The 18,547-nt window shown below is 36.4% G+C and overlaps 3 protein-coding genes across 3 annotated transcripts; 2 read left to right on the top strand and 1 right to left on the bottom strand.

Moving 5' to 3' along the window:
• Nucleotides 1-795: 795 nt before the first annotated feature.
• On the top strand, nucleotides 796-7,091 carry LOC147296114 (uncharacterized). The gene is made up of 12 exons (XM_086237802.1): nucleotides 796-2,073; nucleotides 2,267-2,469; nucleotides 2,562-2,759; nucleotides 3,127-3,198; nucleotides 3,745-3,840; nucleotides 3,935-4,014; nucleotides 4,173-4,248; nucleotides 4,544-4,754; nucleotides 4,970-5,166; nucleotides 5,369-5,474; nucleotides 5,637-5,726; nucleotides 5,870-7,091. Exons 1-12 carry the CDS (start codon nucleotides 1,560-1,562, stop codon nucleotides 6,613-6,615), a joined length of 2,589 nt encoding a protein of 862 aa, XP_086093928.1. The 5' UTR covers nucleotides 796-1,559; the 3' UTR covers nucleotides 6,616-7,091.
• Nucleotides 7,092-7,460: 369 nt separating this feature from the next.
• On the top strand, nucleotides 7,461-9,363 carry LOC147296113 (large ribosomal subunit protein eL31-like). Its single transcript, XM_086237814.1, has 2 exons — nucleotides 7,461-7,618; nucleotides 8,928-9,363. The coding sequence occupies exons 1-2, from the start codon at nucleotides 7,533-7,535 to the stop codon at nucleotides 9,205-9,207; spliced, it is 366 nt and encodes a 121-aa protein (XP_086093940.1). The 5' UTR covers nucleotides 7,461-7,532; the 3' UTR covers nucleotides 9,208-9,363.
• Nucleotides 9,364-10,855: 1,492 nt separating this feature from the next.
• Nucleotides 10,856-12,378, bottom strand: LOC147296112 (uncharacterized). The gene is made up of 3 exons (XM_086228184.1): nucleotides 11,401-12,378; nucleotides 10,954-11,312; nucleotides 10,856-10,861 (listed from the first exon to the last, which is right to left on the bottom strand). Exons 1-3 carry the CDS (start codon nucleotides 12,140-12,142, stop codon nucleotides 10,856-10,858), a joined length of 1,107 nt encoding a protein of 368 aa, XP_086084310.1. The 5' UTR covers nucleotides 12,143-12,378.
• Between the last annotated feature and the right edge of the window lie 6,169 nt (nucleotides 12,379-18,547).

The raw sequence follows: 18,547 nt of genomic DNA, 5'->3' as shown, positions 1-18,547 counted from the left end.
CTTGAATAGAGCTCTACCTATATATATGTGAAATCTAAAGTGGACCATATCTTAATATATGAAGACATGTGATCACCTTCAATTTTAGATATTGTTCAATTCACAATTACTTACAGGATAAATAATTTGAAATAAGACAAAGTTGCTTTACCAAAAAGATTTTTAAACAATTTGGATTTACAACAAGAGTTTTGAGTTTCTTTTGCTTCTAATGAACAGCTTCTCTTTGAGGATTATAAGAGGTTTATAATTATTTTATATTTTGTTTTTTATTATGATTTTCTGGTCAACAAATTGACTATGATTAGGTTGACTTTTTCATTTCCGGTTTAGAATTCATTTCTCATTGATAAAAATTGAATATCAATCGATGTGTTCATATTTTATTTATAAAAAATGCATCAAAAATAAAAAGTTTTGTGGATAAATAAAAAGTCCACAAACCTTTCCAAAACAAATTTTCTATAGGACTTAATTTACTAACAGGATTTAGCTTATTTAGCGGCTCAGCCTGTTACTTGAGATTTTCAACTATTTTCATTTTCTGATGTTAACAATTTATAGCAGTCAAATAGGACAATTTTCTTCCTGAATTTTTTTACTTTCTTTGTTTACAAGTTTACAACCTTAAAAAAGATGAGGAAAAATTAAAATTGATAATTAAAATTTAAAAAAAAAATAGGGAAAAAAAAAAAACAAGAGGTGAAAGTTTTTTTTTTTTTTTTTCTTTGGCCAGTAGAAATATCAGTCAAAAGTGGAGCGAAAAGAAGGCAATTATGGAAGTATTGGGAGCTCAACAAACAATGGCAACCGGGTCGTCTTCGGTTGGTGACTTGGTGCTCTGTGTCTTTCTTTTGAGCTTCAGATAACTTCAACCCACGAACCACAAACCACACTTGGTCAAAACCTCTCCTCAAAAGACGACACCGTATCCGTGACTCCTACCTCTCTCCTTCGATCTTTCATTTCATTCTCTGTGTGTAGTTTGTACATACATAGATATAGACATATAGTAAATATCTCTCTCTGTAGAATTATTGGGTTTTGAATATTCTAAATTCACTTTACACGGAAACCATTTTTCTTAGCTTTCACGAGATGATTTCGGATATAGCTTGCTATCTTGGACTCTAGCTTCTCTCTCTCTCTGTTTGCGTGTGTGTATATATAGGCCCTCACTCTCACTCTCACTCACACATGTGCTTCTGCTTTTAACTTTTTGTAGCCATTCCTTTTCAATTATACTCTTATTTATTGAATTTGTACTCAGACTGTGGTTGGAGTTCCCTGTCATCTGGGTTCTTGCTCAAATGGGTGTTTTGATTTTCTTTACTTGAATTTCTGAGCTCAAAGTTCTTGGTTTCTGGTGCTTTGGTCTGTTTTCTTATTGAAGTCAGTCACTTTTAAAGATTTTGTTTTCTGGTGTTTGTTGAAATTAAATATCATGATCATTGGCAGTTGAGCTTGAACTCAATTTACTGTTTATTGATTTTTTTGGTATTTCTTTTACTTTCTTTCAAGCACATTTGGGTAATTTTTAATCTGGGATTTTGGTGAAAATGAAGTTTTTTGTGGTTATTGATTTGTTAGTCGTGTTTGTCATCTTTCTGCTATGTGGTTTTGCTATGGGAAAGGAGTGCACAAACAGCGTTACTGCATCTCATACTGTTCGGTATGCGCTTTTATCTTCCAATAATGAAACGTTGAAGGAAGAGATGTTCTCACACTACCACTTGACACCAACCGATAATTCTGCGTGGTTGGACTTGCTTCCAAGAAAGATATTGAGGGAAGAAGATGAATATGAATGGGCAATGATGTACCGGAATATGAAAAATTCAGGGAATTCTGAGGCCTCTGGAGGTTTTCTTAAGGAAGTGTCATTGCATGATGTGTGGTTGGATCCAAATTCACAGCATGGGCGGGCGCAGCAAACAAATTTGGAGTACCTATTGATGTTAGATTCGGATAGTTTACTTTGGAGCTTTCGAAAGACAGCAGGTTTGCCAACCCCTGGGACACCATTTACGGGGTGGGAGGACCCGACTTGTGAGCTTCGGGGTCATTTTGTAGGTTAGTCTTATTGTTAACTCATTCTTTTTGTTTTCTTCTCTTCACATTGTTAATCTTGCTGATCACAGTTTTTGTGTAATTTGTCTTTTGTCACGTATTAATACATTTTCTTCATTCATGTCTTCTCATAAAATGAAATAGCTTGTATGTTGTATAACGAATAGCTTTTCTTTTTCTTTTTTGTATCTTGAAGGGCATTACTTGAGTGCATCAGCACAAATGTGGGCTAGCACTCATAATCATACTCTCAGAGATAAAATGTCTGCAATAGTGTCCGATCTATCTCTTTGTCAGAAGAAAATTGGCTCTGGATATCTTTCTGCTTTTCCATCTGAGGAATTTGATAAATTTGAAGCCGTTAAGCCTATCTGGGCTCCTTATTACACCATTCACAAGGTACAATCTTTTAAATTTGTTTTACTAGAGCAATTACTTCATTTTGATCAAAAATTCATCTGATTAGCTTTTCAACATGTTTACTTTATCAGATCTTGGCGGGTCTATTGGATCAGTATACATTTGCTAATAATGCTGAAGCGTTAGATACGATGAAATGGATGGTTGAGTACTTTTACAACCGTGTTAGGAATGTGATATTAAAGTACACTGTAGAAAGACATTATCAGTCACTTAATGAAGAAACCGGTGGCATGAACGATGTTCTTTATAATTTATATGCTATCACGGTAAGTAAGATTACCTATAACCTTCGCTTGTTATGTCAAGACACTAGGAAAAAGCTCGTGTAGAAGTTTCATTGAATTTACTATTTTAATGGAATCCATGCCCAAATTTACTAATCCAATTGTTGGTCACAAAGGTTAGAAATATATATATTTATATAATGAAGGATTACCATGGATACATGAGAAGTTACCTTGTATGATGTAAATGGTGGTAGATCAATATAGGTTTTTAACTGATATTTTTTTTTGGTTGGTTCAGTAAGTCCCTGGTACCATATTATTACTGTAATTTCCATGTATATGTGAAGTACTTGTAATATTGTGAAAATTGGTTTGTGATATTTACCTTTCTTGTTACTATGCTCAGGGAGATACAAAGCATTTGTTGTTGGCTCATCTTTTCGACAAACCATGCTTTCTAGGATTGCTGGCAGTACAGGTAACCATTATTTTCTGTTAAATATCTCTGGGTGGCCCTTAGGTTTCTCAAGGATTTTGTTTTGCTTTCTCTTCCCTTGGTAAAATAGAACAAGCACCAAAGGGAAATTGGTCTTCCTTTTGAGAAACTAATACTGCTCCAAACATTGTTGCTAGTATGCTAGAAGAGTGGGAGTTTGTCTCCAGTCCTGAAAGTGAGACGTTTTTCCCTTAGATAATGTCATCTGCCATGGTTTCTAATTCTGGTTCAAACTGCTGAGTAGAGGCCTTGTGATCAAATGGTATTCCAGTGCACCTCCTGTGTGAAATTGCAGGAATAAGTCCTGCATTGGTCCTTTGTATTAGATGTAATCACTCAGATGTTTTCTATTTCCTTTCAATATTTTTGGGACTTTGGACACACATGGCCATAATCTGAAATAGTGGTAGAAAGATCGACTGGTTCTTGCTTTTTCTGTCTCTAGCTATGGCTGACATTTAAGTTTCTAGCATTTTCTAAACCTCATCTCTTGGAATACCTCTCATCAAGTAATTTTTATATTTGTAGGCTGATGACATCACTGGTTATCACACTAATACACATATCCCAGTTGTTATTGGTTCTCAAATGCGGTATGAAATCACTGGTGATCCACTTTATAAGGTAAATATTTATAGAGCATCTAAACTACAAGGGTTTATCTTATTAGAGAAGATTTTCCTTTTTTTAACATTTATCAAAAATCTTGATCTGTCAGGATATAGGGATTTTCTTTATGGACATTGTTAACTCCTCTCACAGCTATGCAACGGGAGGGACATCAGTTAGAGAGTTCTGGTACTAAAATTAATGCTTTTGAAGTTTCAATTTCAGTTCATTCATAATGAGCTCCTCTTTTTGCTTGAATCTCCATTGCTACCATGAGTGGTTAAAACATCTAGATGCATCATTTATTCTGGCTATGGCTAGTTTCTTATCCTGAATTTGCTTTACAGGTCAGACCCTAAGAGATTGGCAACCACTCTAACTTCAGAGAATGAGGAATCATGCACAACTTATAACATGCTGAAGGTATGCCAGTTGTTTTTCATTCTCAAGGCTTCTCATGAATATTTTATAATTTATGTGGGAAGTTGATTGATTGCTTTTAATATCTATTCTATCTTATAAAGTGAGATCCTGGGCTGGGATGTCACCCTTTCCCCTAGTACTCAAAGGCTTATCTTATATATCACATGATATTTGCTGTTAGATCTTAGTTTACTTTTGCTGTTTTATAACTTCACCATTCACCTTATAGTTTTCATTTTATTTACCATTAGCCTTGGTACTGCTGCAAATTTAGCACATCTCACTGATCTTGTAGGTTTCTCGAACCCTATTTAGATGGACCAAAGAAATGGCATATGCGGATTATTATGAGCGAGCTCTGACAAATGGCGTGCTAGGTATCCAAAGAGGAACAGAGCCTGGAGTCATGATTTACATGCTCCCACTAGGTCGTGGAAATTCCAAGGCGAGAAGCTATCATGGTTGGGGAAAACCGATTGAGTCTTTCTGGTGCTGCTACGGCACTGGTATTAGATTGCTTGTCCTATTTAACTATTTTCCTTTCAGGGAATTTCAGTTTCCACTAACTTGTAAAATTTGCATGATCTTTATATCCTGGTTATATGCTTTCTCATTTTGAGTTTGTTCCGATTGAAGCAGTTTAGATGGCTAATCCACTTGTTGCTGTAATAGGTACTGCCTAATAACCATCAGTTTTGTGTTACTTCTTGATGCTTTTTAGGAATTGAATCATTCTCAAAGTTAGGAGATTCCATCTATTTTGAAGAGGAAGGAGAAGTTCCTGGTCTGTACATTATCCAGTATATATCAAGCTCGCTTGATTGGAAATCTGGACAAATAATGTGTAATCAGGCCGTTGATCATGTCAGTTCATCAGATCCTTACCTTAGAGTTTCATTAACATTTTCTTCAAAGGAGGTATATTTTACATCGACAGTGGCATTAACATTATCCAATGATTCATACAGAAGTTACAGTGGATCTATGATTTTTCTTCTTTTAGATGCTTTGTTTGATTCTGGGAATGGGAGGAGAAAAGGAATTTTTGCATCATACCAGGTCCACTGTAACCTATAAGATTGAATGTTTTCTCATTCTATACTGGATCTAATTGATGCAGGGGGGAGGCAAATCATCTACCTTGAACTTGCGAATGCCAATTTGGACTGATTCAAATGGTGCAAAGGCAACATTGAATGGTCAAAATCTACCACTACCAGCTCCAGGTGTGAGATACAATTCTAATTTCCTTTCTATTTCTGCTGTTGCATTTTGGATTCTCGACCTGGGCATCAATTCAGTTCAATGTTCATTTGAACCTCTTTCCATTGGTATTTTTGGTGCATATTATAGACTTAATCAATATTACTTTTCTCTTCCAAATGCAGGTAGTTTCCTCTCAGTCACAAGAAAATGGAGCAATGATGACACATTAACCCTTCAGCTACCCATTCGTCTAAGAACAGAGCCTATTAAAGGTAGCTTTATTATAACTTTTAACAAGTTTATACATCTGCCAATCCCTAGTATACATGCTTTATCGTATATTTCCATCAATAAGCAAAAGATTTTTTTTTCATGAATGATATATAACTGAAAATGTCCTTTGAATGAAATTCAGATGATCGGCCTGAGTATGCATCAATCCAAGCAATTCTTTATGGTCCGTATCTGCTCGCCGGTCATACAAGTGGTGACTGGGACATTAAAACTGAGTCAGCTAAGTCTCTTTCAGACTGGATAACTCCAATCCCTTCCTCGAACAATAATTATTTGGTTTCCTTCTCCCAAGATTATGAAAATTCAACGTTTGCCTTAGCTACCTCAAACCAATCGATTCAACTGGACAAGTTTCCCGAAGCTGGCACTGACGCTGCTGTTCACGCCACTTTCAGACTCATTTTAAATGACTCGTCAACAAAACTTTCTACAGTGAAAGATGCTATTGGCAAATCAGTCATGCTAGAACTGTTTGACCTTCCAGGAATGGTTGTAGTGCAGGAAGGGAAAGACAAGAACCTTGCGGTAGCAGATTCTTCCAGTAGTAAGGGCACTTCAGTTTTCCGTTTGGTTCAAGGTTTGGATGGAAAGACTGCCACTGTATCCTTAGAGTCAGAAAGTGATAAGGGTTGCTTTGTGCATAGTGCAAAGTACGAGTCCACTGCAAGCTTGAAGCTCGGCTGCAGTTCAGGGTCATCGGAGGCTGGATTCAATCAGGCAGCCAGCTTTGTAATGAGTAGTGGAATAAGTCAGTACCATCCTATCAGCTTTGTGGCTAAAGGGGGGACAAGGAATTTTCTTCTAGCACCTTTTTCAAGCTTCAGGGATGAATCTTATACTGTTTATCTCAACATTTCAACTTCCTAAGTTTGGACAGAAATCAGAATTATGGAAACCAGAGCAGATCATTTGAATAACAAATTGTTTATATTGGCTTTCTCATCATGATGGCAGTTGTTACTTCAAATTCCTTAAATCACTTTTGCACAATCCCAGAGCGTAGAAGTTGGGGCATTAGTCATTATTATTAGTCTATTTACTTGTAGTATTCATTTTGTATATTCATCTTCTGCTTGCTTTAGGTTCCCGATGACTCATTAGTATCCATGCGATAAAAAAGCTTCACTGTAGCTATGTCGAAAATGATTCGACTGCAGTGTGCTTCTTCTTCTTCATGACCCGTGAGGATGTTCAGAATCTGAAATATGAAACATTGTACTGCTGGGTAGTTCTCAGTGCCATGGGTTTATGCAGATAGACTTGTTCAATCTCTTAAACTTTATGTATTAGATTTTGGTTGTGCAATTTGCTTTGAGCGGCTTGTATCGATGATTAATTGATTATACACAAACATAACTAAATTATTTAGATCAAAAATATGTGAATGTTCACAAAAATTCAATCCAATAACCCTAATTATGAGGAAAAGCATAAATATGAATATCGAGCATGTTTATCATGTTGCATTCAAGATTATAACACATGTGGTTGTGGAAAGTTCTCATAAAGAGAGAAATTTTTAAATAAATGTGAAAATTATATCATAGGCATCAGAAAATCCTGGAAATAATCCCGGCCCAATACTTACAAGAAAAACCTGGCCCATATCTTCTGAACTGGGCCGCCTCCGGCAGAGTTCGTAGCCAGTCCAATAAACCTAGGGCCTTTCTATTTGAACCACAACCCAACCGCTATATAAACCGTTTCATCTAGGGTTTGTAGATTTTGCCTCGTCGTTCAGGGTTTTAGGGTTTTACTTTTCGGCGCAGAGCTTCAAAGATACAATGGCGGACAAGTCGGGCCGAGGTAGAAAAGAAGAGGTCGTCACCAGAGAGTACACCATCAACCTTCACAAGCGCCTCCATGGATGGTATGTATTTAACCCTTTAAATTTAAATTTCTTCTTTATCTGTAACCTTGATTTTTATCTGAAATAGCTCACACGTATGACTCACTTCCCTATAGTAATCTGTAAATAATGTATGTCGTGGCGAACATTGGGGCTCAATTTAGCTGCTAATGCTATATTGGCTTAATTAGATGTGGCTTGGATTTAGGATTGAAGTTAATTGTATGTAATAAGAAAATAAAATTATCTTTTGGAGAAGCCCAAAGCCCAATATTTGTGTCCCTGTACCATAGTAGCTTTTGATATGACCTTTAAGCAACTTTGCCCATACCCACTGGTTCAATGGAGCTTCCATGTCTGTTTTGAAATGTTTATGTAGGCAGCATAAGATGAATAAGGAAACTTATTTAAATTTTGAAATTCATGGCTGAAGTATATTGATTAGATGCAAGACATGGCTTGTGAACACTTTAACTCATGGTTAGATTCTGTTCTACTTAGCAACTTAGACAGAATTCCCTTGGTTTCTCCAGAATTACATGGTTTGCCATCGTGTACTGTGAGATAGAATTTGGCCTATATTTTTGCAGTTTTTAGCATATGCAGATGAAAAAGTCTCTATAAATTTCTTGAGTTACTGCCTTGTAGAAGAACTGGGTCTTCAATTTGATTATGTAAATTGGTTTTTGAAATCAGGTTTTCCTGTAGTTTCATAAGTTATCATTAACAGTATTATTGGTTGAACTACTTGAACCCAATAATCTCACAAAGCCTCTGATGTTAAGGATTCGACTTGATGCTATCCCTGCTTCCCAATCAAATGATATGTGTATTCTCATAAATAACAAAAATAATCAAATGATATGTGTAGTCATTGAAGTTGAGTGGTAGTGTGTTTCGTTGTGTATGCAATTTTGTATTGATATTAGAAGGTGTAAATGCAAATCAGATTTCATGTGGGTGGGAATGGTACGAGTAAAAGAATTATTTTGGAAATAGCAGTCAAGACAATCTCCATGCTTGTAGGCTCCCACTGTTTGTCATCACATTGATGCCATCATGATTTGATTATGCATGTTAATGGTACATAACTGTGTGTATGCTATTTGTTTATCCTTAAAAAGAGCTTGACAGTTGTGATAAAATAAAGTGTGATCTAAAATAAACATCATTGCATATTTCTCAAGTCCTTGTGTTCCCACTATCACACATACTGCCATGCTTTGTTTTTGTATTTTCATATTAGAATTTCTTTGCAGACCTTGTCCGAAATGAGTTTGTATTACATCAGATAAATTTTTTACTGATGTGCTTGTTTGTTCTTTTGTAGCACATTCAAAAAGAAGGCACCGAATGCCATAAAGGAGATTCGGAAGTTTGCTCAGAAGGCTATGGGAACCACTGACGTCAGGGTTGATGTGAAGCTGAACAAGGTCATTTGGAGCCGTGGTATCCGAAGTGTGCCAAGGAGGGTTCGTGTCCGCATTGCCCGGAAAAGAAATGATGAGGAAGATGCCAAGGAGGAGCTTTATTCTCTAGTAACTGTTACAGAGGTTCCACCAGAGGGTCTCAAGGGATTAGGCACCAAGATCATTGAAGCAGATGACTGAACCCTAGATTGTTGGTAATTCATTTTGATTCATATCTATTTTAGTGCAAACTTTGGTAATGTTGTTTAATTGTTAAGAGAATTAACACTTTGAGAGGGCACACAGTTAATGTAACTTGGATTACAATCCAATCTATCCTTTTGACAAATTTTGGTATGAGGTGGCCATTACTATTCTGTGTTGGCAGCACGAGAGCATATAATATGAGAAATACTTGAATAATCAATGTATTTGTGTTGCCACCGATGCTTCATAACATGGTCATCTTGGCATGTGGCAAGCCATTCATTCCAGGTGTGCGTGTACACTTGGTGTTCACCGTTTGGACCCCTCTTTCTTGAATGCGAATAGTACTGTTGGGCCTTGGGCTGTCAATATCTCACCAATGCTTCACGTGTGCTGTCTTTCGCTATAACCATGTATTACGTGGAATTGTAAAATGTATTGTCAACAGCTGTGTGCAAATGGCCAATTGGGTTTTGTTCTGATGTTGGAGTAATGGAGTGCAATGATTTTCTGGCATTCAGCTTGTGACTAGTCTACTCTAACTTATACAATAACGTTAACTGAGTTGATGTATATTTATTATAGCAATAATTATACTCATTTGGTAATTACTATGTCAATAAATTGATCAGAAGAATATGATGCTAGAAAACAATACTTTGGGGAGCTTTTCAGGTGAGAAAGTGCTCTTCCAAATTCTTTTTGTCCCTTTACGAGTTTCACTAAAAGATCTAAATGAATCATGATGAAAATGTGGTAAGATTTTGAAGACATAAAGGGAATATGCATGCAAGATTTTTGAATTTCAAAAGTGGGGTATGGTAATGTACTAATGTAAATAGTTTTCTCTTCAATTATTGAATGTTGCTTTTACCATCACATTGCAAAAGTACACAAGTTGATGTTCTTCAACTTCAAATGGGAAAGTGACTTCATTTCTAAATTCTAAGGCATTTTCTTGGTAATGGTCACATCAATATCAACATATTTGCATGTAATGAGTTGACATAATTTACCCTTTTTTCCTTTCAATCGCAAGACTCAAAGATGATGGGTGGCCCGTGACTCCGTGATTAACTGGGCCCCAACCTAATTCTCCATTCATGCAAAAATACGTGCATGAAAAACGAGCACTTCAATTGTGATCATAATTGTAAGTTTCTTTATACATCTTTTAGTATACACAACTCATAAGCACAAATCAAAAATATATATATATGTATATGTTCTGCATTCTATGAATTAATCATGCTTGTCATAACAGGTAATCACACAGCAATACATACCTGATGATGCCGATGATAGTCACAATGCACAAGTCTTCCAGCCAGCACAATGCTTCAGAACTTCACACAAGATGGGGCAGTGAATGAATAGCTCAAGTAACTGTGTGGCTGGGGACCTATGCTTTATATAGGGTCTTGAGATCCCGAGTGTCCTCCCACTAAGGTACCTCTGTCTCAATCCTAATTAGACTCCTATATAAAGTCTTATTTAGTTATGTTTAGTATACAACACATAGTGTTGGTATCCAATTAATCCTAGTTCATACTGGTTTAGGATTTCATCCTTATGTGGACTGGTTATGTAGTGGTTTTGAGTTAATCTCCTTATTACTTGCAACTTAAGTAAAGTACTTAGTCTAATCCTAATAGAACAAGGCCTAATGTCCATGAGTATCTTACAATAATAACAACGCAAGGTTTTAATAAATTTAACGTAATTAAACGTTAAACACACAAAGCAAGCTCTTAATGGCTTGCCACACAGACAATCGTTGTAACTAAACGACGACGCTTCCAGATGATCGAACGGCGACCCGGCCGGAATTTTTCCACAGAGGTGGTTATGGCTCAAATCCAAGTGCCCGATATACGACGCCGAAGATATCGACATCGGGATCGAACCCTTTAGCTTATTGTACGATAAATCGATCATGGTGAAGTACGATCTCGGCCCAAACACATTCGGTATAGAACCCTTGAGCGAGTTTTGGCTCAAGTTCAAGTTGCTAATTCCCGATACGACCAAACTCGGGGGTATACTGCCCGATATTTTGTTACAGTCCAGATTTAACGTTGCGAGAACCGCCATTTTGCCTATTGACGGCGGAATCGGACCCGAAAGCTGGTCTGCCCGATATTTTGTTACAGTCCAGATTTAACGTTGCGAGAACCGCCATTTTGCCTATTGACGGCGGAATCGGACCCGAAAGCTGGTTTAGAGAAAGATCCAGATCCGCCAGACGGTAAATTTGCGAAATCGAACTCGGGATTGTTCCAGTGAGCAGGTTTCGGCTCAGCAAAGCCCGGCTCAGCATACTGAGTCGACCGAAATCTCGAGGTAGCTCGCCTGAGATTCGGTTGTTTCGGAGGTCGAGGTGCATCAGACTGGAGAGACTCGTGAGCGACGCCGGGATTCTGCCGGTGATGAGGTTATCGGCAACGTTAAGGACCGTGAGTCGCTGGAGGCGGCCGATACCGAAAGGAATCTCGCCGGAGATTCGGTTTCCGATGAGGTCGAGGATTCGGAGAAACGGCAACGTTGTGATACACGGAGGAATCTGGCCGGAGATTCCCTTCCAGTCGGCGATGGTGACGCTGGAGAGGCGGGTGAGCTTGCAGATGGCGGGAGAGATCGAGCCGGTCATGTACCCAGTTCGGTGGGCCCGCTCGAAGATTGGGTCCTCGGACTCGCCTCGGAGGTTTATGTCGGCGACCCGACGGGTCTCGAGGTCGCAGCTAACGCCGTACCATTTGTGGCAACAGTCGGTGCCGGTCCAAGAGTTGAAGATTCCGAGATAAGGCTCGTGGAGGGCCGCTTTGAATGCGAGAAGGGCGGCCCGGTCCGACGGTGGACAGGCCCAAACGGCCCAAGTAGCGGCGAAGACTACAGCAACTATCAGGTGCAGGCGTACAGCTGTTCCCATCTTTGAAAGGTTTGAAACTCTCTCTCTATATCTCGATCTCTCAGAAGTGTTTGCAAAATGTTTGTTTCTTTGTCTAAAATAGTAGTAGAAATGGAAGTGATGAATTGCACTAGTACGTGAAGGCGTGAAGCTGTGTGTGTTGATCGAGTTATGTGATGTCAGGTTTGGGCATGGGGTCTCACTGACTCAGTAGGTTTATTTATAAAGAGTCATATTCCTTTTTTAGGACGGTTTTGCCCCTAACGTGGGTTTTGGGATTGTAGCTAGATTGACTTGGGGTGATGAGAGGTTGGACAACTCTCATTTTCGATCATTTCATGCTTCCTGGAATTTTCATTGTATTATTGCCACATCACAAGATTCACAATATATAATAGTACACTGTCTATTAAGATAACATGTGTGACTGTGTGTGTGTTTTTTTTTATTGACAAAAGATTTGGGGCTCATGATCACGTACATAAAGATTAAAATAGTTGATACAGTTTGAGAAAAGGATATTTTAATGACCCATGTCAAGTAGTGTGCAGTATTTAGTTTGGATAAAGGATAAAGCATAAAACTCTCATGAGTACAAAATTTTAGAATAAACTTTAAATACGTATAATCATTCATAAATAGATTTTGAATAAATGTAATCACTTTAGCATTTGTCATTTAAGAGAGAGAAGGTGAGGAGGAAATTTAAAGCTTGAGGTGGGGCTTATTAATACTAATAATTGAAATGGTATACAGCTCAACATGCATGGTGGCATGAGGTGGGGTGTGGGAGAAGATAAGCTTTGGTCCTTGGGCACCTACCTTTGCCTTTGGCTGGGAGCTATATATAGTATGATGAGAGTTGCAGCACATGGTAGCCTGAGGTCCATAACTTATCAAGTTTTTTTTTTTTTGGTAGAACATAAGTTAACAAGTTAATTGTATGAGTTATAGAGAGAGAGAGAGAGAGAGAGAGAGAGAGAGAGAGAGAGAGAGAGAGAGAGAGAATGTTAGGGTCACTCGATCATAAATTTCTGTCAGGATGAGAAGGCTATACATGCATCTGCATAAAACCATGGTCTGAATTTGAGTTAATTAATTCCATTCAATTCATAGGTAACAAAATCAGGTCCACTTATGAGTTATTTACTTACACCAGAAGTTGAATATCTGTACGCATATTGAATTTTTACTAATACTGCAGACACTGTAACTGGGACAGGACAGCCACAAGATGGTAAATGTCACCCAAGCAAACATTTCATACAGCCAAAACAATTAAGAAGAGAGAAAAGGAAAAGGAATAAAAAATATATATATATATAGAGAGAGAGAGAGAGAGGAGAGAGAGAGAGAGAGAGAGAGAGAGACACACACCCAATTAAGCAGCTGATCTTGTAGTACTTGACCATGTCTCTTATCTTTTTTAGTTTTCTTGTCATTGTCTTTGCATTTATGTTTTGATTAAGGATATTTTTAGTGATTCTGTGATGGCTCCCATTGCTTTTATGTGTTCTATGAATTGAATGTTCAATTCAATGAACTTTTTTATTTTTTGGGTCAACAATTCAATGAACTTATTTGGGTTAATTAATATGCTGATTTAGGACACTGTTAATTTATGCCAGACTTTTGGGTTTTGAAAATTCAATTATGATTCATTTCTAGTTGTCGCTAGCAGTACCTGAATCTTTGTCTCCCCTATTAGAATCATCAATTTGGTATTTTTCAGGGAGTAGTCAATTATAATAAATGCCCTATAACTACTTGATAGAGGCAATTTTCCCCTATTACTTCAATTAGGGAATTTAGGGGTACGCATCATGGATGGTCCAAAGGCTCTATCATCAAACTGTAGATACAGGTCCATGCTAGCTAGGATTGAAGATCATGCTTGTATGTGGACCATATTTGATATTATGGATGAGGGTACGATCATGTGAAGACAAGCCACCCTCGGTTCATGCATGTTTTGAGGATACCAAACAAACCAAAAGTAATGTCGATTGGAATGACTTAAAACATGCATATATAAATATATATATATATATATATATATATACAATTAGAATTTCATGATATTTGTTCCTCTCTACTGTTAAAAAATGTTTACACTATTTAGTTTAATTGTCTTCATATCACATTATCCATACATATTGATATAAAACTGATCTAACAAGTTTCTTGCTCTAATGATAAATCACTTATCTTCTCACACTCACGATAAAAATTCGATTCTTATTTTCTTTCTTAAATTAGGAAAAAAAAAAACATATCTACATGACTACAAAATAATTAATAATCATTTTAAGAAATCGATTATCAAAGGAGAATCAGGCTTATTTGTGGAAGTTGGGGGTTCTGTCGTTCTGATATTTGGTTTTGCAGCTACTTGCTGAAGGTTTAGACTTGTTTTCTTGTGGTATGTGTTTTGGTCTTGCAAGCCTTTTGTGTTTTAATTGGTTGAATAAACTCCCTTCCTTCGTACCAAGATAAAAAAATAAAAAGAAGAGCTACATTGCAGAATGTTATCTGCAAGTCATAAATTCATGTATTGCAATAATATATGTTAAGTACTCAACATTTAACTTGCCGCAGTTGTTGAAATCTCTTTCAAAGAATGTCGTTTCCTGGAAAAATGCATGAGCTATATTTGGGTCTCTGTTTTATGTTTTTCCCAATGTAGATCATGGAGATCATTAGAGGTAAGCTATAGTAGTCTAAAGTAGAAAAAGGTAATGGACCATTGTACCCCCATTGAAATATTGGATCAATTATTAAGAATGTTATAGGGAACTCAGTAGCCATTATTCAAAAAGAAAAAGAAAAATTGCAATCTGTGTTCCTTTGCATGTGACTCTGTGTTTGTATGTGTACATGCCTACATGTTTTTGTAACCAGAAGATATAAAATAGTAAAATATATATATAGAGATTTTTGTAACCTGAAATTGTTATGTTTGGGCAACCAGGACATGTTAATATATATACAACAAGATTATTATTGCTTAATCATACCTTTTTAATACTCATATATTCATATTGACACTTGATCCTTTTGCCTCATGAACATTATTCCCTTGCAATAATGGGATTAATATGTGCTAGACTGGTAGTTGACCAACAATTTGAGCACAAACTTAATTGATTTTCACATTTGAATCACTGACTAGTGACTTGGAAGAACCTTATCCACAAGATTCTCTTGAATGGAAAACATGAATTAAGTTCTAAATAAAATGAACTATATAATATATATATATTATATGAATTTGTTTCTCCTAAAATTTTGCATTATGATCTGACTGACTGACAAACTAGCCGACATATGCATGTTAAATAATAGGGACCTGGATCCTCTGCCTTGCTTCCCTGCAAGGCAGGGGATCCAATTCCAAATAATAGAATAGATGAAAGTTGTTTAGTACCCGGCCAAAAGTTGCATCCATCCATATATTAATTCAATAATTTATAATAATAAAAAAAGTGTTTGTACATGGGAAGAGGAAATGAGTGAAGAAAAGGGTTTGATTGGATTCTGTCTTTAGGTTTGGGAAGCAGTTGTTGATAGTCATAGACAAAGGAAATGATCTTGTATTTTTTTTTTAATTTTTTTTTTATTAACTAAATTAGAATTTAGAGATCATACAAAAGATTCGAAGCTTTGAATTTAAAATGACCAAACTACAATCATGCCTTTTCTCTAGTGACGTGATTGTATGATTGACAGTGGCTAATTGGCTATGCTTCATAAGTTCATATGCATGTGGTGTGCATGTGCGAGAGATCTCCCACCACAAACCAGAAGCTTCTTGGGAACAGAATCAAGAGATAATAATGCTTAAATAGTAACTATTCTATTCATTTCAAACAAAGATGCAATCTTCGTTTCAACAGACTGTCTGCGGCCCGTTAACTTGCTCGGGTGGGCTTTGACCCGATTCAGATTCCAAAATAGCCCAAAATAGAGATGCACTTGCCAGTTAATATTTTAATAAATTATTTACCATATTTTAAGCCATTGGTGAAAATTTCAACGATTAATAGAGATTAACTTCAGACTAAAAAATATATAGAGATTAACTAGGATATTTCGGAAAAATTATTGAAACATGTACGTACCCTTTGAAGGTAAGATACCTGATGCAGAGAAAAATAATATTGTTATTTTTGTCGATCGAAAATAAATATAAAATATTAACATGAACGTTAAGCTAATCAACTATTTATCAAATACTGAACAAAGTACTTGAACTTCTACAATCTACAGTATTTATTCCCAACATTCCCGAAAGTAGCCATAAATATATCACAACCCACAATCATCAACTTCGATCTCCATGGAATATGCATGGATACCACCAACACCAGTGACCAGTCCACTGTGACACTGTCCACCACCATCATTATTATTGTGGCATATATATATATTTACCAATTACCATTGAGGAGGTGGTAATCACCACAAACACCACCTACCCACATATATCCTGACATATATCCACATTGCCAATGTATATATATATATATATATATATATTCATTGATTTTTATTTTTTTTCCACTGGTGTCTTTGATTTATTGCCACTATGCACAACCACATGACAACATTTCCTTGCGAAATTTCAGATTTTTCATTTTATTTTGGTTTAATTGATTAATGTTGAACAAAAACAACATGAGGAGTTTTTGGTGAGCATATGTTATACATTGGCCCAGCTGTAGATGTACATATATATTTGGGTGGTATCTAGGGGAGTCAACAACAGGAGTAGTAATGTCTGGAAATTGACCAGAAAACAAGTCCCATGTTGATGTTGAGGTTGATGAGCAAAGAGCACCCAAATAGTTAGGAACTCTGCATGTGAAAATTGCAATCTTGCGCCAGACATGCCCTTAACAAGGGTCAGGACTCAGGGAGGTGCCCTTACCTGCCAATTCATTGAATTCAATATTTTCCCTTTTGTTTCTTTTTTTGCCTAATTATCTCTACCTTAAGTCACGTAATTAATGTTCTGTAGTGTCTTTGTAATAATTAATTCTTTCTTAAAAATAAAATAAAAATTCTTCGGTTCATTTTCCTGGTCAGCCTGAAAATATGGTGAACGATTTTCATGATTCATGAAAGCTTTATTATTTAAGTATTTGTTGGTCGGCTTGGGTACCCAGCCGTAGCTACGTACTGCCTTAGCCCTTAGAAAAATAATTTTATGAGAGGCATATTGTCTATTGAACAACGAGTCAAAACTTCAAAATTTGCCTTACTATTAATTAAGTAGCATATTACTATGAAAATGATCACCAAAGTCATGATCATAATAGTCACTTTTGCCATCAACAATTAAGAATATATAGGTCGGTTACATAGGTCCATATATGTCATATCTAGGCGGTTAGCTTATAATATATATACTATAAGACTCCTTCTATTGAGGTATACCTCAACTTATTTATGTTGAGATATGATCTTGTTGGGGCTCACACGAGTAGTTTTGTGTCAATCTGAACCGTTCATTTTTTACATCTCCATTGATAGATCATCCATGTAAAAAATTAGCCAAATCGGAAATCATTCGCCTATCTAACTTTGATAAAACAAATGGACGGTTTCATTTGCCTATCTAAATATTTGGTTCGTTCATTTATTTGATCAAAGTTAGATAGGCAAATGATTTCCAATTTGACTAATTTTTTGCAGGAATGATATATCAATAGAGATGTAAAAAATGAACGGTTCGGTTTGACACAAAACTACTCATGTGAGCCCCAACAAGTTCATACCTCAACATAAATAAGTTGAGGTATACCTCAATAGAAGGAGCATATATATACTATAATATGAAATTTAATTTACAAAGATGTTTGCAAGCTCATAATTAAGATTGGCCCATTTACGCCTTTGTTTCGTTGACCAAATAACCAATGTGGAGATTAGTGTTTGGTTAACTGGTTAAGATTGTTGATAAAAAATGAAAGGCCACGAGAACACAAAAGTAAGGCCCAAGAATGTAGATGGGCCTATTTATTCTCTATCGACCATTCCAAGTTGATCTTTGGGCTATCCAAGAGGGTGTTGGCATAAACTTTGATTCCAACCCAACCAAATTTTGGTCCAGCAAAGCTGTTAAGCCCATATTCTCAGAAAACGAGCCCACAGGTTTTTCTGGGGTCTAATCCCCGACCATTCAGGATAATTTCATTCATTATTCATTTGTATGCACCACATTCGGTGATCATGATTCATATTTGTGAAAAATTTCACTTAAATTCCATTGTTATGAGATATGTGATCAATAATGTAGCTAGCAAATAAAGTATTAAATAGTTTTATTTATTATCGGAATAACTTGGTACAGCCAATAAAAAAGAAGAAGAAAAAACATGGTACGAAAAGAAATTATTTGTGAGTTGTTGGTTTGCCCATTTC

The sequence above is a fragment of the Dryas octopetala genome, chromosome 1 (genome assembly GCF_963921425.1).
Source record: "Dryas octopetala chromosome 1, drDryOcto1.1, whole genome shotgun sequence".
Taxonomy (NCBI): Eukaryota; Viridiplantae; Streptophyta; class Magnoliopsida; order Rosales; family Rosaceae; genus Dryas; species Dryas octopetala.
Note: the sequence above shows the minus strand (reverse complement) of the source record. Positions and strands in the feature narration are given on the sequence as shown.